Source organism: Pogona vitticeps, chromosome 2 (assembly GCF_051106095.1).
Source record: "Pogona vitticeps strain Pit_001003342236 chromosome 2, PviZW2.1, whole genome shotgun sequence".
Classification (NCBI taxonomy): Eukaryota; Metazoa; Chordata; class Lepidosauria; order Squamata; family Agamidae; genus Pogona; species Pogona vitticeps.
The window spans coordinates 6521589-6548450 of NC_135784.1; the positions used below are offsets into that span (position 1 = coordinate 6521589).

Consider the following 26862-nt stretch of genomic DNA (forward strand, 5'->3'; position numbering starts at 1 on the left):
CAGGGTGGGGGGGGATCCCGAAGCCTTCGGGACCCCTCCTCCCTGTCCCCGCCACCCCGCGCTGCCTTCCCTAGCCGAGATCGGACTCCCAGGAGCCCAATCCAGGCTGGGGAAAGCAGCGAGGGGTGGCTGCCAACGAAGGGGACAGGGTGGAGGGGGGATCCCGAAGCCTTCGGGACCCCTCCTCCCTGTCCCCGCTGCCTTTCCTAGCCGAGATCGGACTCCCAGGAGCCCGATCCAGGCTGGGGAAAGCAGCGAGGGGTGGCTACCAGAGAAGGGGACAGGGTGGAGGGGGATCCCGAAGGCTTCAAGGCAAAAGCCTGGAAACCTTCGGGACCCCTCCACCCTGTCCCTGCCTGTCTCCCCACCTTCCCCCCGCGGCTTGGATCTGGCTTGGATCCCACCCGCGGGGGCTACCCCGGGCATGGCTGGACTCTTGGGAGTCCAGCCATGGCAGGGCTAGCCCCCGCGGGTCCGATCCAAGCTGCGGGGGAAGGGTGGGAGAGCGGGGGGATCCGGATGCCTTTCAGACATCCCAGGCTCGGATCCCATCCGCCGCCAAGGCTGGGTAACCGGCGGCGGGTGGAATCCGAGCCCAGGATGCCTGACAGGCATCCGATCTCCCCACATTCCCCCCGTGGCTTGGATCGGACCCGCGGGGGCTAGCCCTGCCATGGCTGGACTCTTGGGAGTCCAGCCATGGCAGGGCTAGCCCCCGCGGATCCAATCCAAGCCGCGGGGGGGAGTGGGAGAGCGGGGGGATCCAGATGCCTTTCAGGCATCCTGGACTCGTATCCCACCCGCCGCCGGTTACCCAAGGCTGGGTAACCGGCGGCGGGTGGGATCCGAACCCAGGATGCCTGACAGGCATCGGATCCCCCCACCCTCCCCCCATGGTGGCCTCAGAAGGACCCTCCGGAAGGGTCCTTCGAAGGCCACCGCAGGCATTTTCCCCCAGCTGAGTGGCGGGAGCACTCCTTTGGAGGCTCCCGCCGCTCAGCTGGGGAAAAATGGTGCCTATGGGGAAAACATCGCAAAGCGATTTTTCCCCATAGGCACCTTCGTTATACAATCACAATAGCGATGGCATTTTTGCCTCGCTATGTAAATTCGTCGTTAAACGGGGCACTCGTTATACCAGGCACCACTGTACTTTTTAGTGTCTAGATACTTTAGTATCTTTAGTATCCAGTACTTTTGTATCTAGTATCTAGATACTTTCACCTAATCTATTTTTTGCCATCTTGAATTATAGTAATATTGTTGTTTTATTCTATATTGTTATTTTATGGATTGTTGTTAGCCGCCCAGAGTAGACTTCGGTCTAGATGGGTGGGGTGTAAAATAAATAAATAAATTTTAGGTAAAGGTAAAGGTTCACCTTGACATTTAGTCCAGTCGTGTCCAACTCTAGGGCATGGTGCTCATCCCCATTTCCAAGCCATAGAGCCAGCGCTTGTCAAAGACAGTTTCCCTGGTCACATGGCCGGCACGACTAGACACAGAAAGCCGTTACCTTCCCACCTTGGTAGTACCTATTTATCTACTCACATTTTTTCATGCTTTTGAACTGCTAAGTTAGCAGGAGCTGGGACAAGCGCCGGGAGCTCATTCCGTCACATGGATTCAATCTTATGACTGCTGGTCTTCTGGCTTTGCAGCACAGAGGCTTCTGCGGTTTAACCCACAACACCACTACATCCCTTCTATAAATTTTTACCACCAATAAAAATAATTTCTCCCACTTGATCAAAACTTACTCGAAAGTGTAAGTATCACTATGCCCTCAGGAAGCTCTGGGCTCTCTGCCAAGTCAGCTTCCTTAGCAATAGTGCAGCCATTAGAGGCTTCAATTGTCAATGGCTGAGGGAAAATACTTACTTAGGCTGACTGAAATTTTAATTTTTATGAGATTCACATTGGGAACAAAAATATTCTTCTTTACCACGAGCATAATATTGCTTATTTGCCCTGTGTTCAGAGGAAAGGGATTTAGTAGCTTTTCCCTCAGGGTTATTCAATCTCAGACTTTGCTCCGATAATGAAGGTCTTGCCTTAAAATGGCTTTCCCCACCTTGAGTATGCCTGAGGTAATTTTTTATTGAATTGGGATGCTCTCTTACTGACGTTCCAAACTTTTCTGTCAATTTTTACTTCAGAAAATCGAGGATCCTTGATCCCACTAATAGAATCAGCATATTCAGACGCCTGTTGCACATTTTTAGGATCCTTGTCCTTGACAAGATAATGCAACTCCCCTGGTAAAATTGAATAAAATTGTTCTAATCCAAACACATTTCTCATTTGGTCTAAGGAGGTGACTCGTTCCACTTCTAGCCACTTCTTAAGATACTGACTTAAACATGCCCGAAGTTGAGCAAAAGACTCATCAGGTTTCTTTGAAATTGATCAAAATTTTCTCCCAATACTCATATAATCTCGAAGTCCCAACAAGCTCTCTCAAAGGAAATCAGGAGAGATTCAGGACAATCTCCGATATTGGGGAAATTTCTTTAGATTGATATTTGAGGGATTTCCCACACTGGAATTATTATTATTATGGGGAGCTATTTCAAATTTCTTCATCTCAGTTTGGAACTGCATTTCTCTTTGCCTCTTTTCTTGCTCAAATTCCCTTTCCTGTTTTCTGATTTTTTTTTCTTTTTCTAATTCTAATTGGTTTAACATAGCTAACTCATTCAGTTTAAATTCTTCTTCTAGCTTCCATTTTTCAAAATCTTGGGAGCTTTGGATACTTTCTCCTTCTGAGGCAATTATTGCTGGTCACTCAATGTATTCTCACTTTGATTCTGAGGGTTCTCGTTTCCCTCAGCATCCTGGAGCTCAACCTGTGCCTCCATAACCAACTTTTTTTGCTTCATTTGGGCAGCATAAACAATACAATTTCTTACTAAATTGGACTGATTCTTTTCCAAAAGGACTTCTTGGGATTCCCCAGACCTGGGTTTGGAAGCCCCAAAACTAAGTTTTCCGCAAGACTCTAATGGGTAGCCACTTCTTACACCAGGGATCCTAACTCCTTTTCCTTCCAGACTCAAAGAAAATTCAATTTCACATTGGATTGTTTCTGATCCAAATGCTATGTCACCAATTTGTCATGTTCCTACATGGCCCTTGGTTGTTTCACCAAGCAAAGGCACACCCTACCTGTCGTTCAGCTTCCACCAGTTGATTACATCAGCAATGTTCACTAATAATGACAGAGGTCCAGGCAACATATTGTTTAAGAACTAAGAAGAAATTGTTTATTTTTACAGGTGATACAAATCCAGTCAATATCGTTAACTCTTAACTAAAACAACATTCTCCCTTCTCATCTCCACTCACTCTCCTCTCCCTCCTTTTCTCCTCCCCCACTTAACTCCACCCTCACCAACTCCTATTGGTGCACGTGAGTGCTACATTGACCCTGTAAGGGCAGATTCCTGACGGGATGCGTTCCTTTCCCTCTTTTCTCCTTCCGTCAGTGTAGAAAGCAGGTATAAATCTTGGTAGTTTCCTTAGCTGCCTTTTGCCCCACAAGTAGGGTCTATAAATCCAAGCAACTGCAACTGTTTTGCTTTCAAATCCTGTCATAATGGCAGGAGAGATCAGAGGAAACAGGGCAGCTTAAGTGATATTTGTGTGGTGGGTGGGAAGCTAGCAGGTCACATCCAGGCCAGTCCTGCGGCTGTGTTGCAGCCAGCCGAACCCTACCACACAGGGTCCTCTGTATCATGAACTCTATGCTCACAAGGTAATTCAGGTGGAGAAGGCCCAGTAACCAAAGGTGGCTTAAATTCCAACTTGATTGTTCCTGCTGATGACCCAGCTCTTAACAAGACACCATATATACTTGAGTATAAGCTAAGCTGAATATAAGCCGATGTCGGGATCTGCAAGATGAGAGGAAGTAGGGATCTTGCAGATGAAGCCTCAGGGCAGGGATCTTTCTCCTCAACCAGCAAGGAGAAAGGAAAAGAGACACGGGACATTCAGAGTGTGGTTTTCAGGATGGGATCCGGATGAATACAGAACAGCCTGCCGTGAGGCACCTGTTCAGTGGCAGTTCTTCTTCCCTTTTTCGCGTCCCCTTTATTATTGTACTCTACTACCTTTGCACTAGTTAATCAATACAGAGGTAACTAATTTCCTGAATACACAGCCAGAATAACCAGAGTTAGAGACAGCTAATTTCCTTGAATACAAAGGCATCAGTAAACAGAGTGGTGGGTAAACAGACAGGCTGGTAAACAGACAGTTAATAGTAAACAGACACAGCTAACTTCAAATACACAGACAATGTAAACATTCCTGAGGTATACACTTCAACTACATTACCCAGAGACAATAGACAGCAGGTTAATGATCATCCTTACTGGAAACTAGTGACTTGCAGTTTTAGCATGAGGCCTGCCATTGTCATAGATTTACATTTGCTACTGCCACAGACATATACATTGTAATAGCATAACAGCATACATTTTCCCCACATCCCAACCGTTTTTTATTTATTTTGTTGAAGTCAATGGCTGTTGTCCACTTGAAAATGTTGAGTTCAGATATGATGGCATGAAGTCAGGCTCATCTTCAGCAGAGGGCGGAATAGCATGTTCCAGGCCACTGGGAATAAGGAAAGCATTCAAATAGCCAAACCTGCTTCCTTGTTGCGCTGAGAGCCAAAACTCTTTCTTTACAACTTTAAAACATTGTTCAGATGGAAAGAAACCTGGAATCTGGCAAGAGAACTAAATTTACAGTGTAGATTAAAGAAAACACAATATTGGATAACTAAAATTACAGTTACAATAATGATGCATAATAAGAGTACCTAATAATTTTCAGGAAAAGGAAACATATTGAAAACATATTATTCAGATATATAAGCACAACATACTGCTAAGAGGCAAAAGCAAAAAACTTTAAGGTATACAGATTTTTTGCATAGAAATATGTGACACAGACAACTTCCCCACTGAAGACACACACACCATGAATTTCTTGTATGACACTTGACTGGAGAGATACATATAGAGCTTGGCAAAAGAACAGCAACTTATTTTGAGGGATGAGTAGTAAAGAATGATGCTGGTATGCATCTGCCTTGCTCTGGGGCAAAGTTCTTAAACTGTACAACTGACTGAATTAAAAAGTTGCCTGCTAGTGCCCTTAAATTTCCCCAGGACTGAAAATATGTTTTTACAAGCATGTTAGATGGATTAGCATCACAGTGTACAAAATTGCCTACTGTGGGGCCTACTTGTAGGGAATAATATGCTTCTCTGTCTCAGGGATAAACACACAAAGTTTTCATATTACATTAGAAAATAATTTTCAAGGAAAACTGTGACATGTAAAAGAATAAACATGCAGTGTCTACAATAAAATTAAATTCAGCGTTAGAGAAAAGCTCAAAGGCTAAAACTGCAGTTAATTCTGAGTATAAAACTAAGAATTGCTTCTCTAAAATTCAATACTTTAAGATCTGGCTAACAGAGGAAACACGTCATGCACTTTTATCCTGCAGAAAGAAAAACAAACATTTTTGACAATTTACAGCATTTGCAACAAACATTTTCTCAGGGATGTGACACTGTTACTCCTGGAAGGCAGAGACAGGAATGCAGGCTTGTATGAAGTCCCATATGCTCACAGCAATGCAAGGTGTGATGTGATTTGTAGTTCTAAGAACATGGAACCTAGAGTGTGCAGGACATCATTTGGATCCTTACAAGTGGCTTGAGTGTAAACAATGCTTTCTCCAAATTGGAAGGTGATAGGGGAAAACTTTCTGGTTCGCCTCCTCCCACCCCAATATGCAGCATTAGTCTCTCTACTGTCCAGGTGGGAGGCATTCTTTGGTGATCTGTATAACTGCCATGTCCGGCTGAGTAAGATTTTTCATCCAAACAGGATTAGCATATGGAAAAAGAAGTCCAGAACAAGCTTCATGTTGGGTGTAGCAGTTACCCCCCTAAGATTCTCTTCCTCCTCCCCTTCCTTATATGATCCATCAAATGCTTGTAAAGCTGCTTTTGTACCCCCAGTCTATGATATCAAAGAAATCTGGGCCTGGGTCCCAATTCGCTGGGACATAATGCAACTTTGGCTGAACCGGCGGAGTCACTGAGGTAGCTGCTGATTCTTTCAGACCAGCAAGGAAGGGAGTCAGGCATGCAGTTTGATTTGCTGATTGGAATGCATTTATAGATACTCCTGCTGCTTGAGTTAGAGCTGTTGTCATGAAGCCTTGCTGAACAGCAGTAGCAAATGCAGGGGATGCACCAGCATTAATTTTTGTTTGCTTAAATGCTAAATCTTGCTTAGGGCAAATGAGTCCTTCTGTTGGTGGAAAGGAATCTGTTATCAAGGCCTTGCAGTCGTTAAACCAAGGGGCAGATAAAGAGTCCATCCCATTGTCCTGGTTACTGCTTTGCAGTTTGTGGATGCCTTGAGCTGGGGGCAGTTCACAACTAGCAGAAACAGCTGGCACATCTCTCTGTGCTTCTGCTGCTCCCTCAATGACAGGAGGGGCAGAAATGACACCAGTTTCTGTACAAGCACCTGTTGTATCCATTGAAGGATGGTTATCAATCTCAGTTGCTTGAGATGGCAATGCTTTCAATTCATCCTGGATTGTCCAGGAGATGTTCTCATGCTGCTCCAGGCAAGCCAAAGAGGCTGAAGGGAGCGGAGGCAGAATTTGAGGGAGTTGTTTAATCAGATTAGCCTCGAATGCTGGATCGAAAAAGATGTTACGTGTGTCTTGAAGGCAAGTACACACTACAAATTGTTCTTGAAGATTGGATAAAGAAGTTCCCATGTTTCTAAAAGTGTAGGTTCTAGGTGTCTTACTTGACAAATTCCACTCACCCGAGGGATCCTTGCGGATGATTGACGCGTCTTGGGGCCTGTGCCAGGCGAGATGAGTGCGAATTGTCGAAAGTTGACCTCAGTCCTACTCATCGGGATCCAGAGGATGCGTGCGCGCGCTGTAGCCCTTCCATACCGGGCGTGATGAGTAGGATGACAGGTGAATTACCTCAGAGAGGGCACCATTTTGTCGGGATCTGCAAGATGAGAGGAAGTAGGGATCTTGCAGATGAAGCCTCAGGGCAGGGATCTTTCTCCTCAACCAGCAAGGAGAAAGGAAAAGAGACACGGGACATTCAGAGTGTGGTTTTCAGGATGGGATCCGGATGAATACAGAACAGCCTGCCGTGAGGCACCTGTTCAGTGGCAGTTCTTCTTCCCTTTTTCGCGTCCCCTTTATTATTGTACTCTACTACCTTTGCACTAGTTAATCAATACAGAGGTAACTAATTTCCTGAATACACAGCCAGAATAACCAGAGTTAGAGACAGCTAATTTCCTTGAATACAAAGGCATCAGTAAACAGAGTGGTGGGTAAACAGACAGGCTGGTAAACAGACAGTTAATAGTAAACAGACACAGCTAACTTCAAATACACAGACAATGTAAACATTCCTGAGGTATACTTCAACTACATTACCCAGAGACAATAGACAGCAGGTTAATGATCATCCTTACTGGAAACTAGTGACTTGCAGTTTTAGCATGAGGCCTGCCATTGTCATAGATTTACATTTGCTACTGCCACAGACATATACATTGTAATAGCATAACAGCATAAATTTTCCCCACAAGCCAAGGCACCCAATTCTACCACAAAAACTGGGAAAACCTATTGACTCATGTATAAGCTGAGGATGGAAAATGCAGCAGCTATTTTCCATCTATTTATTTCAAAAATAAAAATAGATACCAGTAAAATTGAGAGGGGGAAGGTGGGTGCATAGAATATGCAGAAGGAAGAGGATGGGAGTGTCCTGGAAGCGGACACTCCTATATCTTTCAGAGACAGAGCTGACAGGGAAGAGGGGTGGGACGAATGTGCTTCCCTGGGCTTGTAAACAAAGATGCCCTCACTGTGACCTCTGTTCAGAGGGGTCTTTGAAATAAGTACTGACACTGCCGGGAAAAAGTTTTCATCTACAGCTCCTTCAATCTTCCCAGCACGGTGTCTGCCTGCGGAGTCTGAAAAATGCAGTGTACTTAACCCGGGTCATTGGACCACCCACAGAGGCTGCAGGAGCCCATAAATGAGCAGGGGGAGTCTGGAGAACCCCCGCACTGCAGGGGAGAACATGGAATTTGGACACTGACTCTATAAGTCAAGAGGGTGCTTTTTCAGCAAAAAAGTACTAAAAACTAGGCTTATACTCGAGTATATATGGTAATTTGACCAAACTCTGGGAGGTAGTGGAAGACAGGAGGGCCTGGCGTGCTCCAGTCCATGGGGTCACAAAGAGTCGGACACGACTAAACAACAAATATATGGTAATTGAGGGGACTGCTCCATCTTCTGCTACGTCTAATAGAAAAAAAGGCATCGAAGGATATACAACAATCCATATTAACTTCAAATCAGATGAAATGACAAGTGTCAAGAAAACATTACATTACTGTCATGGAATATAGCAGGTTGAAATCCTAAAAATAAAGATGCTTCTTTCACTAGGTACCTAACTAAGTTTGATATAATAATGTTACAAGAGACATGGGCAACAGATACAATAGAGCCAGATGGATTCTCTGCCCATCAGTTATATGCCACCCCTAGTAATAAGAAGGGTAGATCAAAGGGTGGCATACTTATATTTATCTCCACCAAACTCCAGGTAACCCTGAAAAAGGGTCCAACTTATCACCAATTTGCAATAGTGGTAGTGGTATGAGATGAACACTGCTCAATGCCACCAAACCAATGTTCCAATTGGTTTGTTCAGCATCAGCTGACATCAGTTCCATAGGGCTCCTGGTTGGAGGCAGCTAAGCTGCCTGTTTGAAGAGGCAAGGTATGGACTATTTTATTCTCTCCTCAGTTTACTTCCGTGTATAAGACAACCCTCATTTTTTAGTCTAAAGATTTTAGACAAAAGTATTGTCTTATAAATGGAAAAATACATTACTATAATTTTAGGGCAGTTTGAAGGAAATTTTCTCAAACCCCATGATTTTTAAATACTCTTAAACACACCTTGACAAATTAAGAGGATTTCCAGGAAGGGATATTTCTCTGTGACTTCCCTCTTTAACCCAGCTCACTGGGTGGAGAGCAATGTGCAGTGTACATAATTAAATTGTAAACCACCCAGAGCATCCCTTGGGCACAATGCTGTAAAGCACAGGTACCCAACCTTTTTGGAACCACAGACCAGTTGGGGTGGGTGGCCTCTGTGCGTGGGAGGGGTGGGGGCACCCCTGCATTCACAGCTGGTCATGTCACACTCACAGTTGGGCATGTTGTGCTTGTGAATAGGTGTGTCATGCTTCTGGGTGGGCATGTAGCACTTGTGCACATGCACTTGTGCAACACCCCCCATGCATGCACATTTGCGTGACACTCCATGAGAGTGGGGGAGCCCCTGCCCCCTGTGCATGGAGTGACATGCCCATCAGTGAGTGCCACACACATCCCTGCACGAGTGCAACACACCCACTGTGCATGCGGGGGGGCGATATCAATCTCCGCAGCCCAGTCCTGGGAAGCCAACGGATCAGCACCAGGCCACGGACTGGGGGGTTGGGGACCCCTGTGGCAAAGGACTCAAAGGAAGATGATTACCTACTTGGAGTAGTTATCTACTTGGGCCATCAAATCCTATACATCTACTGAGATCCTTCTAAAATTCTTCCTATTATGTCAAATACATCATGGAACCAAAGACTGGAAGTTCAATTCCCGACCCTGCCTTCTTGACAGAGGCTGGACTGGAAGATCCATTAGGGTTCCTTCCAGATCTGCAGTTCTGAAATTATTATTATTTTTTAGTTCACAAAATGCCTCCCCCCATTTCACGTACTTAAACATTAGCAATTTCAATATATTAGAATTAAATAGTTCTTCTTTTGACATTTCATAAGGTTACCAATACTTTTTCTGCATTCCATTTAGCTTGTCTTGTTTCATCTTTCAGTGCGTACTTTTTATCAAGCAAGGTCACGGCTCTTGGTAAAGATCTTACCACATTCCATGCCTTCATATGTCTTTCCTGTGCTAATGTTTTCATAGGAACTTAAAGTAAAAATTCTAAGAGATTTATAAGAGAATTCTAAGAGATCTAAGAGAACTCAGACACGGGACAACAAAAGATATATATATATATATATCTTTTGTTGTCCCGTGTCTGAGTTCTTTGATGTGAACTAAGGTTACTGCTGTAACTGAAGGTATTTCCAAATTCCATGCATTTAAACAGTTTCACCCTGTGTGAGTTCTCTGATGTGAACTTAGATGACTGCTTTGTCTGAAGCTCTTTCCACACTGAATACATTTCTATGATTTCTCTCTTGTGTGAGTTCTTTGATGTGAACTAAAGTGACTGCTGTAACGGAAGCTCTTCCCACATTCCAAACATTTATATGGTTTCTCCCCAGTGTGAGTTCTTTGATGTGAACTCAGCTGATTGCTTTGGCTGAAGCACTTCCCACATTCCATGCATTTATATGGTTTTTCGCCAGTGTGAGTTCTTTGATGTGAACTCAGCTGATTGCTTTGGCTGAAGCTTTTTCCACATTCCATGCATTTATGTGGTTTCTCCCCAGTGTGGGTTCTTTGATGTGAACTAAGGCCACTGGAGTCCTTGAAGCTCTTTCCACATTCCATGCATTTATATGGTTTCTCCCCAGTGTGAGTTCTTCGATGTAAACTAAAGTGACCGCTGTAACGGAAGCTCTTCCCACATTCCAAACATTTATATGGTTTCTCCCCAGTGTGAGTTCTTTGATGCAAACTAAGGTCACCACTCTCTTTGAAGCTCTTTCCACATTCCATGCATTCATATGGTTTCTCCCCTGTGTGAATTTTCTGATGTGAACTAAGGTTATTGCTGTGACTGAAGCTTTTTCCACATTCTGTGCATTTATAGGGTTTCTCCCCAGTGTGAGTTCTCTGATGAGAACTAAGGCCACTGGAGTCCTTGAAGCTCTTTCCACATTCCATGCATTTATATGGTTTCTCCCCAGTGTGAGTTCTTTCATGTGACCTAAGGTTACTGCTCTGACTGAAAGTCAAGCCACATTCCATGCATTTATATGGTTTCTTCCCATTGTGAGTTATTTTATGTGAACTTAGGTGACTGCTTTGGCTGAAGGTCTTTCCACATTCCATGCATTTATAGGGTTTCTCCCCTGTGTGCGTTCTTTGATGTGAACTAAGGCCACTGCGGTCCTTGAAGCTCTTTCCACATTCCAAGCATTTATAGGGTTTTTCTCCAGTGTGGATTCTTTGATGTGAATTCAGGATATTCCTCTGGCCAAAACTCAAGCCACATTCTATGCATTTGTATGGTTTTTTCCCATTGTGAGATCTTTTATGCAAATTTAGGGAACTGCTTTGGCTGAAGCTCTTTCCGCATTCAGTGCATTTATATGGTTTCTCCCCACTGTGAGTTCTTTGATGTGAACTCAGGTGACTGTTCTGACTGAAGCTCTTTCCACATTCTGTGCATTTGTATCTTTTCTCCCCAGTGTGAGTTCTTCGATGTGAAAGAAGGTTACTCCTGTCACTGAAGCTCTTTCCACATTCTGTGCATTTATATGGTTTCTCCCCTCTGTGAGTTCTGTGATGTAAACTGAGGTTACTGCTGTGACTGAAGCTCTTTCCACATTCCACACATTTATATGGTTTCTCCCCTGTGTGAGTCAGGTCACCACTCTGACTGAAGCTCTTCCCACATTCCATGCATTTATGTGGTTTCTCCCCAGTGTGAGTTCTTTGATGTGAACTAAGGCCACTGGAGTCCTTGAACCTCTTTCCACATTCCATGCATTCATATGGTTTTTCCCCTGTATGAGTTCTTTGATGGGAACTGAGGTGGTCTTTCCTATTGAAGCTCAAGTCACATTCCATGCATTTGTAAATTTTCTTGCCACTGTGAGTTCTTTGACTGCTTTGGCTGAAGTTCTGTACATATTCAAATTGTTGATTTGGTTTCCCTCTAATTCGGAGTTTTTCATGTGAAATCTGACTACTATCCATTGTCATTGTCTTTTCACGCTTCATGCAGTGGTTTGGTTTTTCTTGTGTCTAGACTCTGCTGTTACCTGATGGAGAAGAAAAAGAAAAAGGAAGGTTGCAGTACAGAAGGAAATGTCATTGGGGATCATGCCACAGTATTCGTTATGTTTTTGGTTCTCATGACAAAAGGGGGAAACCCATTGATGCATCAAGGAAAACAAAAGGAAAAGGAAATTATCCTCGCGGATCTATCCATTCCCTTCCACCTGCATGGTCCGACGGGAAGCCTACCGGATCAATTCAATCTGGTTGTGAAAATCATGAAACTGTTCTCCATCCCTATTTTTTTAATACAAGAGGCAAAAAAAAACTCCAGAATTACTTGGCAAAGTGCCCCCCCTTAAGAAGGAACAAATGAGAGCCTGGGAATTTCCTTGGTCCTTGCGTCTGATCTATAAGTTCTTAATTTTATACTACACATGCAAAACTGAAAAGTTGGATGTTCAAAGAAATTTAGCATAGTTATGTAAGCAAAGAAATATGGAGATTGTTCACTGGGAATGAGATTGAGGGTAGAGAAGACTAGAGATGAGCACGAACTCCAGCTCAGTGGTTTGGCCAAGTTCAGCAGGACACCCCCCTTGGGCGTTCCGTGGGCAACAGAGTCCCCTCTTCAGACGCCTTACGGTCACCCTTTCCATGGCTGAAGCAGACTTCCCTCTCACACCTTAAAAGCACAACTGCTCATTCTCCTATCCCAGCTCATACTTCTCTCCTCCTCCTCTTCTTTTGGGAGCCACCTGCTCAGATGAGGAGATGTGGCAGGGAACCATGAAGCACTGCCTTTGAGTAGACAGCCACTAGAGGAGGCGGAGGCGGGCAGTGTGCACTGCAATCGAGAAGCATGCAATCATGCTGAGGAGGCGGGGGAATTAAGCATGTTTCAGCCAAGGAATGGGTGAGCACACAGAGAAGGCAGGAAAGGGGACAAACCTGTGAGAGCAGAACTGAACTAGGCTAAGCTACCAAAGTACAGTTTGTGCCCATCTCTATACAAAACCACCGGTGATGTAACTACAGCAAACATATGTTAAAAATTGGAAGAATTCATGATTTGTACCCTGTATCCCCGAAGATAAGGCCTAACCTGAAAATAAGCCCTAGTATGATTTTTCAGGATGCTCATAACATAAGCCCTACCCCAAGAATAAGCCCTAGTTAAGGGAAACCCTGCCCTCCACCCTTGTGCAGCAAACAAATGATGACATGACTGTATTTGAATAAATGTAGATTGTTGTACATGGAAAAAATATTCTCTGAAAATAAACCCTACTGCATTTTCTGGAGCAAAAATCAATATAAGACCCTATCTTATTTTCAGGGTAACACGGTATGCTGGCAGTATTCTATAGATAAGAGACCCGTACATCTGGGGTGCCCAACCCCCAGTGACAGTCTGTGGCGTGGTCCGGACCAGGCCGTGGTGACAGATCTCTCCCCCGCATACGCTCCTGCCCCCCAGTCCCTTTGCGCATGTGCAGAAATGCACATACGCAAGCACCCCCACCATTCGCGAGTGCACGTGAAGGCCCCAAGTGCCCCCCACTCCTTAGTGCATGTGCACAAGTGTGCGCATGCTGCATGAGTGTGTGTGAATGCTACCACAAGCCCTCTCCTTTCCACATGTGCGTGACCGTGGGGGGTTGCCCACCTTCTTCAACTGGTCTGTGGAGTTAAAAAGGTTGGGGACCACTGCCTCACATGACTTTTAGTGATGTGTATCAATGTAATGAATGCAGACTTCCAAAGAATAGCAAGGAGAGACAAGAGGGCCTTCTTAAATGAACAGAGCAAAGAAATAGAGGAAAATGATAGAAAGGGGGAAATCAGAGATCTGTTCAAGAAAATTGAAGATATTAAAGGAACATTTTGTGCAAAGATTGACACGATAAAGGACAAAAATGGTAGGGACCGCACAGAAACAGAAGCCATCAAGAAGAGGTGGCAAGAATACACAGAAGAATTATTCCAGAAAGATCTGGATGTCCTGGACAACCCAGAAAGTGCCGTTGCTGACCTTGAGCCAGACATCCTGGAGAGTGAAGTCAAGTGGGCCTTAGAAAGCATGGCAAAGAACAAGGCCAGAGGAGGTGATGGCATTCCATTTGAACTATTTAAAATATTAAAAGATAATGCTGTTAAGGTGATACACTCAATATGCCACCAAGTTTGGAAAACTCAGTAGTGGCCAGAGGATTGGAAAAGATCAGTCTACATCCCAGTTCCAAAGGACAGTGCCAAAGAATGCTCGAACACAAAATCCCCCAAGGTAGGCTTCAGCAGTATGTAGACAGAAAACTCCCAGAAGTACAAGCGGGTTTACGAAGAGGCAGAGGAACTCGAGACCAAATTGCTAACTTGCGCTGGATTATGGAGAAAGCCAGAGAGTTCCAGAAAAACATCTACTTCTGCTTCATTGACTATGCAAAAGGCTTTGACTGTGTGGACCACAGCAAACTATAGCAAGTTCTTAAAGAAATGGGAGTGCCTGACCACCTTATTTATGTTCTGAGAAACCTATACGTGGGACAGAAAGCAAAAGTTAGAACTGAATATGGAACAACTGATTGGTTCAAAATTGGGAAAGGAGTACGACAAGGATGTATATTGTCTCCCTGCTTATTCAACTTATATGCAGAATACATCATGCGAAAGGCTGGACTAGTTGAATCCCAAGACAGAATTAAGATTGTCGGAAGAAATATCAACAACCTCAGATATGCAGATGATACCACGCTGATGGCAGAAAGTGAAGAGAAATTAAAGAAATCTCTTAATGAGAGTGAAAGAGGCAAGCACAAAAAATGGTCTGAAGCTCCACATCAAAAAAAGGCAAGATCATGGCCACTGGTGCCATCACCTCCTGGGAAATAGAAGGGGAAGACATGGAGACAGTGACAGATTTTATTTTCCTGGGCTCCATGATCACTGCAGATGGAGACAGGAGCCACGAAATTAAAAGATGCCTGCTTCTTGGGAGGAAAGCGATGACAAACCTAGAGAGAATCTTTAAAAACAAAGAAAAAAACAAGCCTATCCATTTTGAAGGAAATCAACCCTGAGTGCTCACTGGAAGGACAGATCCTGAAGCTGAGGCTCCAATACTTTGGCCATCTCATGAGAAGACTCCTTGGAAAAGACATTGATGTTAGGAAAGTGTGAAGGCAAGAGGAGAAGGGGACAACACAGGATGAGATGGTTGGAGAGTGTCGTCCAAGCGACCAACCTGAATTTGACACAACTCCAGGAGGCAGTGGAAGACAGGAGGGCCTGGCGTGCTCTGATCCATGGGAAAATGAAAATTTGGACACGACTTAACGACTAATTTAATTTTTTATGATTGCAAATTTCTACATTTTCTGATGTAGAATCAATTATAGATTAATAAAAGCATATGACTGTAACTTTGGGAGGCATTTACTCATCATGTCCACATTGATTTGATTTGCCTATTCTAGTGTGATTTACTACTCTTAAGCAATAGTATTTGGGTCAATAGATACTATTTCATCAATGCTCAAGCTTGCCGGTGTCCACTGACTTTCATCTTTGCTCATTTTTTAATTTAATTTATTAAACAAACATCAAACTTAAACAACATAAACCTAACGCCACAATAAAATACACCAGTGCCACCTTCGCCCTCAGGGATATAGTTAATAATATTTTAAAAATTCATTCAATCCCTTTTCCCTCCAAAAATTCATTGTTTCTTTCCTTGCCGTATACCCCTTCCCTCTCCAAAATACTGTACATATTCCAGGAATACACTCCATGTTTTCTTAAAATCATTATTTTTTGATAAGCCTCTTCTTATTTACATATCACATGTCAGTTTATCGTTAATTGCCATATCTCGTAATTCTTTATCGTCGTCGTTTAGGCGCTTAGTCATGTCTGACTCTTCGTGTTGGTCGCTTCGATGACACTGTCCAACCGTATCATCCTGTGTTGTCCCCTTCTCCTCTTGCCGTCACACCTTCCTAACATCAGGGTTTTTTCCAAGGACTCTTTTCTTCTCATGAGATGGCCAAAGTACTGGAGCCTCAGCTTCAGGATCTGTCCTTCCAGTGAGCACTCAGGGTTGATATCCTTTAGAATGGATAGGTTTGTTCTCCTTGCAGTCCAGGGGACTCTCAGGAGCCTCCTCCAACACCACAATTCAAAGGCATCAATTCTTCGGCGGTCAGCTTTCTTTATAGTCCAGCTCTTGCTTCCATACATCACGACAGGAAAAACCATAGCTTTGACTATTCGGACTTTTGCTGGCAAGGTGATGTCTCTGCTTTTTAAGATGCTGTCAAGGTTTTTCATCGCTTTCCTCCCATGAAGCAGGTGTCTTTTATTTACGTGGCTGCTGTCTCCATCTGCAGTGATCATGGAGCCCAAGAAAATAAAATCTGTCACTGCCTCCATATCTTCCCCTTCTATTTGCCAGGAGGTGATGGGACCAGTGGCCATGATCTTAGTTTCTCTGATGTTGAGCTTCAGGCCGTTTTTTGCACTCTCCTCTTTCACCCTCATTGCAAGGTTCTTTAGTTCCTCCTCACTTTTTGCCATCAGAGTGGTATCATCTGCATATTGGAGGTTGTTGATATTTCTTCCGGCAATCTTAATTCCGGCTTGGGATTCCTCCAGTCCAGCCTTCTGCATGATGTATTCTGCAAATAAGTTAAATAAGCCAGGGGACAATATATAACCTTGTTGTACTCCTTTCCCAATTTTGAACCAATCAGTTGTTCCATATCCAGTTCTAACTGTTGCTTCCTGTCCCACATATAGGTTTCTCAGGATATGGATAAGGTGGTCAGGCACGCCCATTTCTTTAAGGACTTGCCATAGTTTTCTGTGGTCCACACAGTCAAAGGCTTTGGCATAGTCAATGAAGAAGAAGTAGATGTTTTTCTGGAACTCTCTGGCTTTCTCCTTAATCCAGCGCATGTTAGCAATTTGGTCTCTAGTTCCTCTGCCCCTTCTGAATCCAGCTTGTACTTCTTTATATCATTCCTCTAAATTAATTTGGTTATCATTTTTCTAATTTCTTGCAAATATTAACCTTGCTCCCATAATCATTATTACAATTTAATTCTTGTTTTCTTTCAACAATTGATCTTTCAATTGTTGTTCAATAAAGCCATTGACAGGGATATTTGAATATTTAATCCAGCTATTTCCCTTATTTCTTTAAAAATTTGCTCCCATTCTTTCTTCACATAATCACCATATGTAAATACATCCCCTCCTTTTTTTTACACCTCCAGCATAATGATAATAAATTTTTATTTATTGTATTCAGTTTTACCAGCATTAAATACCACCTCCATATTACCTTATAACAGTTTTCATTTATCCTTTGACATTTTCTTCATAATTCTTTGATCCTAAAGGGATACGTGTGTGCCTTTAATAGTGCCTTTATCCCACTCTTCTCCTACTGCTTCTTTATCCAAATCATGTTGCTGCTGTGCTTTTAATCCTTGTGTATCCTGTTCAGCCTGAATTAATTATATTTGACTTACAGGTCCCTTTTTTCCTGTCTTTTCCTCTAATTTCAGTCTTTTTAAATAATCTCTTCAAATCATGTCATTTTTCTACTTTTCCCTTCCATTCATTCATTCATTCATTCATTCATTCATTTGTATTTCTATCCCACCCATCTAGACCAAAGGTCTACTCTGGGCGGTTACTTTTCCATTCCCTCATCCACCTTTCTATTTGAATAATAATAATAATAATAATAATAATAATAATAATAATAATAATAATAATAATATAATTTATTGTCATTGTAAGTATATACACAGTATACCATACAACGAAATTCACAGACACCCAGAGACCAGACACATGCACACACATAACATTCCCCAAACACTCCCCACCCACTAGAAGTCCCCCAATAAAAATACAAACATGTACACCTCAGGCCAAGTAACACAGTCCAACTAATTATTCACTACTGGTGGTCTTTAAGCTCATTATTAATTGCAATTATAGCTCTAGGATAAAAACTATTTAGAAAACGTGTGGTCCGAGTCTTAATTGTTCTATATCTTCTGCCAGACGGTAACAGTTCAAAAAAGTTATAAGCAGGATGGGAAGAGTCTCTCAGGATGCTGTGTGACTTCATGTTAAACCAAGAAATCCCCTCTCCTCCCAAAATCTCTTTTATATTTCCTTTATCTTTAAGCTTCTCCATCCAATCTTTTGTCCTATTGATCCCTTTATCTTTTAATATATTCTTAAGTGGGTTTTTAAAAAAGATTTTCTGGAAAATTCTTGAAATGCACAACCTGGGATAAGGGAGAAGTTGGTGGGTTCAATACACCTCTAAACTTTTTCCAATTTGCTAACATATTTTAAGGGAAGGGTTAGTAATTTTTTCAACCTCTTCTCCTATATTTTGTTTAAACAATATACGATACTCCATTCAGCCCCAGGGCATATCGGAAGCCCAGGCTCGGGGTGGGGTGGAGTGGGGGGTTTGCAATTGTCTACAGGGATTCTATCCATATTTATTTATTTATTTATTTATTTATTTATTTATTTATTTATTTATTTATTTATTTATTATTTATTTATTTATTTATTTATTTATTTATTTAATACCCTGCCTATCTGTGACCATATCAGCAACCTTGAGGCAAAATCTGGAGCAGGAGTCCCAGAGGCAGTTGGTGTTGTTCTGGACACTCCTGTGACGTCGCTGGAACCAGTTGTATTGGCTTTTGCCTTAGGATGCCAACAAATTGGAACAAGTTCAGAGGAAGGCAAGAAGGAGGGGCCTGGAAAGCAAGCCCTGTGAGGACAGGCTGAAAGAACTGGGCATGTTTAGACTTCAGAAAAGAAGACTGAGGGGAGATAGGATGGGCAGGATCTGTTCTCGATTATCGCAGAGTGCAGGAAACACAAGAATAGGCTCAACTTAAAGCAAGCCAGAATCCAGCTGAATATGAGGAAAAACGGCCTGTTAGAGCAGTACGACAGTGGAACCCTTGTATCATGAGAGGTGGCGAGTGATTCAATGCTGGAGGCATTCAAGAGAAACTCAGACAAACCCCCCAGCAGATATCCTTCCTTTCCTCTGTTTTGCGGGGGCTACTCTCACTGCTAAAGATGAGGTTCACAGCTTGGGCATCATTCCAGACCCAGTGCTATCGATAGATATCCACATAGCATCTGTTGTCCCATCTGCTTTTTTCCATTTTAGGTGGATTGCTCAGCTGAGTCTCCACCTTGACACAAGGTCCCCTACCATGCTGGTCCACACGTTGGTACAGTGTTGCCTTGCTTTACGGTTGCCCCGCATTATGATGGAACTGCATTACGATGATCTTTTTGTGATCACAATTGCACTCTCAAAACGATGGTCTAAATTGGGTTTTTTCGCTTTGCGATGATCGGTCTCCTGCTTTGGAAACTGATTCTTCGCAAAACGATGCTTTTAAAACAGGCAGTTTCAAAATGGCCGGCGGGTAAACAAAATGGCTCTTGCTGTTTTCTGGGACAGATTCTTCGCAAGACAGGCAGCGAAAACAGCTGCCCTATGGAGGACCTTCGCTGGACGGTGAGTTTTGACCCCATTGAAACGCATTGAAGGGGTTTCAATGGGTTTTTCTTTCGCTTTACGATGTTTTCACTTAACAGCGATTTTCCTGGAACAGATTATCGCCGTTAAGTGAGGCACCACTGTAGTCCCAAAAACAAGTTACTGCCATGCTCTCTACGCAAGGCTGCCCTTGAGACTGACCATGAAATCTTCAACCGGTCTAGAATATGGCGGCCAAGTTGCAGGGTGCTGTCAACAAATACCAATATATTTCACCAATTCTGGCCATTGTACACTGGGCAACTGATCTGTTTCCATTTTAGCTCCAAGGTTATGGTCTTCTTCACCAATAGAGCCCTAAATAGTTTGGGACATTAGTACTTGGCACAACACCTAATTTCAACAACTTACACAACACTTTCACACAGGTTGAAATTGCCCACACATTACAGGCAGTATGGACAAGCATCCTGACCAATCCGCCTGGCCCCTTCACTGGCGATATTTAAGAAATCACTCAAAACCCTGTTGTTCTGGCAGGATTTCCAAAACATCATCCTACCTGTGGAGACCACTGAACCTATTAGCCTTTTACTTGCTCTAACGACTGTCTACTTTTAAATGTCCTTAATGTAGTTTAAAATGTATTGCCCCTTTGTCCGTATATTGTATTTTTAGTTTTGTGGTGTTACTAGGACTACTGTTATTTTTAGTTGCTTTTGGTCAGATCGGCAGTATATACAAAATCAAATCAATCAAAAAATTAAGAAGAGCCCAGGAATAGCAACATTTTGCCACCGATGAACACCTCACATTAATGGCATTGTGCATGGAGGCCAACTCCCTCAGATTAGAATAGACAGTGGTGCCCCGCATAGTGACGATAATCCATTCTGGATAAATCGTCGCTATCTGGAAACATCGCTATATGGGGCAAAAAACTTCATAGGAACGCATTAAACTCCATTTAATGCGTTCCTATGGAGACAAAACTCACCGCTAAGCGGAAATCCTCAATCCGGCCGCCATTTTTGTCGCCTCGGTAAGCGAGGAATCGGCACGAAAATGCTGCGGGTGGCTATTTTCTTCTTCTGGCGGCCATTTTTGAACCGACAATCAGCTGTTCCAAAACATTGCAATGCGAAGATCAGTAAGCGAAACGCTTACTGATCATTGCAATGTGATGTTTACCCTATCTAAATATCTCAATGCGATTGCTTTTTCGATCGCAAAATCCACATCGCTATGCGGATTCGTCGTTAAATGGTGTGCTGGTTATGCAAGGCACCACTGTATAATTGTGCAACCCAACATGTAGGCACATAGGTGTAGATAAGAATGAGTGAGATGTATTATTTACATGGTCAAAATGGCAGTTAATCAGATTCTGTCCGCCGATGGGTGCTTGAAGAGATTAATTTCCAGATGGAAGAAGAGACAGTTATAATGAAACAAATTCTGTTTCTTTTCTTGGTTTGCTAATACCGTATGACACTTTTCGGTTACTTTGTCTGACAGGAATATACTATGAAACCGTTTATAAGTCTGTCAAGCCCAGACTGCTACCTAGTAAAATGTTCAAGCATGGTTATACCGTAATCATTCTTAAGTTTTACTGTGAGCAAATGAATATTTTTTCAACTGCTGAAATCCATACATGCATACCTAGAGGGAAATACAGTGGTGCCTCGCTAGACGGTTGCCCCGTTTTACGATGAAATCGCTTTACGATGGGGTTTTTGCATGCATTTTACTCATCGCAAAACGATTCTTCCAATGGGGCTTTTTCGCACCGCGATCACCCACTCGGAGCACTTCAGAGGCTTTTCCTGCACAGTCAGGAAAAGCCTGCAAAGTGCTCTAAAGCGGGCGTGGGTGGTTTCGGGGCACCCCCACCAGGGCTCTGACGGTGCAGGAGAAGCCATCAGAACCCTGGCGGGGGTGCCCCGAAACCACCCGCACCAGCTTGAGCACTTTGGAGGCTTTTTCTGAAAAAGCCTGCAAAGTGCTCTAAAGCGGGCGCGGGTGGTTTCGGGGCACCCCCGCCAGGGCTCTGACGGTGCAGGAGAAGCCATCAGAACCCTGGCGGGGGTGCCCCAAAACCGCACTCCCTGGCTTTGGGGGTCCCCCGGCTTACCTTGCACCATGGGAGGACTCGTGCGGGTCCCTCTGCGCAGCGATCGGGGTTTGGAGAGGCTTCACTGCAAGCAATTTTAAAGTTCCCGCCTCTTCCTCCAGGCTTCGGCAAGCCTCGGAAGGGAAAAATGCTCTTTTTTCCCTCCTTTTTCCTTCCGAGGCTTGCTGAAGGCTGGAGGAAGAGGAAGCCCCAAAATGGCCCGCGAAAATGGCTGCCAGATATAGGAAAACTTTGCTGAACAGTGAGTTTTGGAGCCTATTGGAACGCATTAAACTAAGTTTAATGCGTTCCAATGGCTTTCCCCGTTCCATACAGCGATGTTTTCACATAGCGAGGGTTAACCTCACTATGCGAGGCACCACTGTATTTTTTTTAGCATGGTATATGTTTGATCCTTTTTATATTTGTATACTCACTGTTGCTTAGCTTCAAATACTGTCTTTTAATAATGTCAGCCTCCTTTTTAAGGACAACGGCAGGGCAAAAATATTCTAAACAAACAAACAAGGAATCAAGTAGTGAGCACATGGAATGAAAAACTAAAGAAAATGTTGTTTGAACTAGGATTTCAACAAGATGATGGAGATTAATGTCTTTTCAGCTGAAGAATAAATGGACACTTTGCTTACTGTATATCCTTTCATATGTTGATCTTTTGGTTGGTGCAAATAGTAAAGAGGAATATAAAGAAATACTAAGAAAGCTTTGTGCCGAAGTCAAGATTAAGGAATTGGGTGATGTAAAATATTATTTAGGAACAGAATTTGAAAAGCATGTCGATGGCCTATATATGTTATTGAATTGTTTGAGGCTCTAGATTGAACTTAAAAAATTGGTGTAAAGCAAGATTTTACCAAATGATACTAAAATACAGAGCAGCAATGTATATGTTATTATATACTGTAAAACTACTGCTCTTGGTATTTTAAATAGAAATGTAAAAACACCAACAAAAACTGTTTGGGAAGCAGTTAAGAGAGCAGCTAACTATATATAATATAAATATATATATAAACGGCTTAGGGCCTTGATACTTGGCGGAATGCCTACTTCCACCAAGTTCTACCCGTGTCACTTGCGTGAGTCAGGAGGTGAGGCTGAGGAGCCTAACGCCGAGGGAGGCCCGGAAAGAAAAGACAAGAAATCGGGCCTTCTCGGCGGTGGCTCCTCCCCTCTGGAATAACCTTCCCCTTGACATCCGCGCGGCTCCCTCGCTGGGTGTTTTAAAAAATCAATTAAAAACACTGATGTTTCGGCAGGCCTTCCCCTCAGCCAATTCCTGATCTTTCCTCTTTTTTCTCCCCCCTCGTCTTTGTCCCACCTTGCCTAAGTTTTTCCCTTTATTTAAAATTGTTTTAATCATACTGTAATTACGCTTGTTGTAAGCCGCCTAAAGTGGTCTTAAGTGGCTAGATAGGCGGGATATAAATAAAATAAATAAATAAAATAAATAAAAATAAATATGAAAGGAACCATACACTTTCCATTAAAAATACCAGTTAATGAAAATTCTAAATTAATAGGATATACTGGCGCTGATTGGGCTGAAGATAGTTCAGATCAGAAATAAATTACTGCTTATTTACGCATGGTTGATGCAACAATTTATTGGGTAAGAAGTTAGAGCCTGATGCTCAACGGAGTTTGAATTTATTTCAGAGACCAACACTTTCCAAGAATTGTTGTGGTTAAGCAAAGTCTGTCAAGCACAGATCTATGTCTTTAAAAATGTTCAAGCACTCTTAGCTATAATATGACTCTTGAAAGGATCGCCTGCAGGTGAGCCCATACAAGGCAATAATCATGGCTCAACTGCAACTATAAAATCCTTAGCACCATTTAAAAAAAACCACATTAAAATCTAGGATAAATCAGACACATGTAGAAAATTTGCTTCTCTGCCTGGCAGAGATTTCTGACCAAGTCAGACAACTTTTTGGAGTTGGATAACTACAGCAAAAAGAAAAAAAGAAAAGAAAAGAAACAACAGAGACGGGGGGGGGGGAAACGCGTCCTAACTCACCACTGGCTTTAGCAGACTTCGATTTGTTCAAAGGCATTTGATTGCACGAACTAGAAATGTTAAATTAAGTCATTCAATCTTTTTTTCCCCAAATTTGGTCCTAAATTGATATCTGCTATGCAATCAGTTTTTTTCCTCAAAAAAAACTTTTAGTTTTCAGCTAAATGAGATGGACTCCAAGGGGGACTAGACACGGATGCTGACGACCGCCCCTATTATTTTCTTTGGTGGTAGAATTCTTAGCAGCTTGCATCAGGGCAAAGGCAGTTATCCAACGGGTGAGTTTTGCAGGCTACCCATGAACCACAAACTGTCACGAAACACACACCCCACATAATGAACCAGTTAGTTTTTTGGGAGGCTTGTGCGAACTGTCTACCCCCCTCACCTCCCCCACTGCCCCGGCCACCTCCCTACTTTATCTCGAAGCCACTGCGTCTACTAACACCTCCTCCTCCAGTCCAGCTGCCATCATCTTCCCAGCTGAGCAGTGGGTGCATGAGCACATGCAGGATGGTGGCGCCGCCGCGGCAGCCGTGGCTTCAAAATAACATAGAGAGCCGACAGGGTGCAACAAAATCCCGAGGTGAGGTGGGGGAAGACGGCACTTCCGTTTCATTTCAATAAAACAGGATCTCCAAAACCGATCCATGAACCAGCAGAGTTTGTGGGGGGTTTTTTTCCCTGCTTTTCAGTCTGTTTCGTGCCCATTTCTATCCGCGATCAAATCTCCCGAGTTAGCCTTATAATCCCTTCACAGGTTGTGATAAACCCTTAATAAGCTTCTTGTTAGGATGTCCAAAAGAGCTGTTGCTACTCTGTTTCCCGGAAAATAAGACAGGGTCTTATATTAATTTTTGCTCCAAAAAACACATTAGGGCTTATTTTCAGGGGATGTTTTATTTTTTGTCATGTACAACCATCTACATGGATTCAGATACAGTCATGTCATCCTCTTCTGATTGCTCCACGAGGGTGGAGGGAGGGATTTCACTTCACTGGGGCTTATTTTTGGGGTAGGGCTTCTATGACGAGCATCCTGAAAAATCATACTAGGTCTTATTTTCAGGGAAACAAGGTCGTCCTTAAGAGCTGTCAGCTCCATTTGGATATGGTGAAACAGGGCGGACTGCACGACTGGGAAAATGAACCACGAAACATCACCATTCATTTATCGGGGAAGGGGAACCTTTGATAGATTTTTTTTAATGAGTGGAAATAGTCGTATCAGCCTCTGAGACTCTTACAAACATTTTTGGGCATCATGTTGAAAGGTTAAGATTTTAATGGCCAATTCGGGAGCTTACAGGCTGCAGAGGATGGACAGTGGGGCACAAGTAAAGAGAATAACTATGGTATTGCATGTCATGGAAAGTAATTTAAAAAAAATAAAACTAAACAAAACTCTGGGGCAGATCCCAACTCTTGAGCACTGAGTCGCAGAACATTGTTTTTAAATTTTATTTATTCTATTTATGTGTGTTGCAATCTTGAAAGTTGGCACAGAAGGACCTCCAGGGTGGACCCATCCCATTTAAATCTTATTTTATTTGGTCCCTTTGGTTTTCTTTGGTCTTTTTTATTTACCCGTCTCCATTTAGGGTGGCATGGGGCAGTGTGTTTTTAACAGCTGTCAATGGCCCAGGATAGTGATGGTATAGAAATGCATAAAACAAATTTATAAACAAAGAAGCAGGCTTGCAGATAACACCCTCTGGGGCTGTGTCTTTCAACTGGGCAATCAAGAATATATTTCACAATCTTAAGTCCAAGAGACGAAGGGATCCTTACCGGGAGAGACCTCCTCGTTCCCAGAAAAATCTCCAGCAGGGGGTCCTTGCCCGGAGATCTCAGGCCTTTGATCCAGTGTATCCAACTGTCCGTGGGGATGAAATATGGGGGGGGGTCACCCTCCTCCAAGTACACGGTCAGCTGAAAGGAGAAATCAGATTTAACTGGAGGCATTGCTTATGCTGTAGGACTTTTGCTGGTGACGGGGACCCCGTCCTCGCCGGCTCTCCTTCCACCTGCAAATGGATTCACCAATGAGGAGCGGGCCTTTTGCAAATGGAATGGCTCTGAATGGTGCATTCAGGACCAAACCCCCAAGGAAACGCTTTGCCCTGGAGCAAAGGGGAACTTGGTAGCCCAGTTTCACCTCCTCCCTGGGAGAAAAGAAAAAAAGGATCTGTGGCCGAGGGATCTTCTCGGGTAAAAGCAGCCTGCCGTTTTGAGACACCTGTAGATGCCTTTTCCCCCTGGATTCCTATTAGAAGGGGTGGCCTCTCTCCAGCCAGCCAGCGGGGGAGGCTGGGACTCCAGAGACCTGGGTTCAAATCCTCACTGGGCCAGGAAGGGGGGTGTCTCTTCTCTCCCCCTCCTCCAAAACCCTCCCTCCTTCTGGGACACCCCTGTACGATCATCCTCCCTCATTTGAAAAACTGGGGGGGGGATTCTTTTTCCCCCCATCTCCAGGCTGGCATCTGATTTGCAAAATGCAACTTGGGGGGTCTGAATCCCGAGAAGCTCTGATCCCGGTACGGGGGGCGCACATTTCCTTCACTCTCACCCCCCCAGCTTTGCCCTAAGACGCCCCCCTCCTCTGCCCTTTTTCCTTACAGGAGGGGTGGAAGAAGGTTATTGCCTGGATCAGCTCTTCTTCGTCCTCCAAGGGGGGGGGGAAGGCTTTCCTCCTCCTTCCCCTGCCCCCCCTTTCCAGATGCCCATTTCTGATGCTATTTCCCCCACCCACCCATGCACTGCATCCTCACCTCCACCTCCTCTTGGAAAGGCAGCCTTCCTTCCCTTCCTGCAATAAGCGCGGGAAAGGGGAGAAAAAAAATCTATTTTTCAGCCGCCACCCCTCCTCCCTGGGGAAACCTTCACTTCCTGCCACTCTAGGCAGCCGAACTCGCTGCTTTTCCCCCTTGGAGGACCAAAGTGAGGACAACAATCTATACAATTTTGGAAAGGAAGTTTGCAATGAAAATATTGTTCAATGGGGTCCCATGGGTATGGGTTGCACGGTAGAATTTAGTGTACAGCAAGCA

The 26862-nt window shown here is 43.6% G+C and overlaps 1 protein-coding gene and 2 long non-coding RNA genes across 3 annotated transcripts in view; 1 reads left to right on the forward strand and 2 right to left on the reverse strand.

The window, feature by feature from the left end:
* The window catches only part of LOC144587339 (uncharacterized), a 251289-nt gene that overhangs the window by 5829 nt on the left and 218598 nt on the right, over positions 1–26862 (reverse strand). The window lies entirely within an intron of this gene.
* On the forward strand, positions 1077–9508 carry LOC144587319 (uncharacterized). The gene is made up of 2 exons (XR_013542474.1): positions 1077–3888; positions 7674–9508. It is a non-coding gene; the product is annotated as an uncharacterized LOC144587319 (long non-coding RNA).
* On the reverse strand, positions 10189–26607 carry LOC110070099 (uncharacterized). The gene is made up of 2 exons (XM_078387120.1): positions 25604–26607; positions 10189–12129 (listed from the first exon to the last, which is right to left on the reverse strand). The coding sequence occupies exon 2, from the start codon at positions 12086–12088 to the stop codon at positions 10361–10363; it is 1728 nt and encodes a 575-aa protein (XP_078243246.1). The 5' UTR covers positions 12089–12129; positions 25604–26607; the 3' UTR covers positions 10189–10360.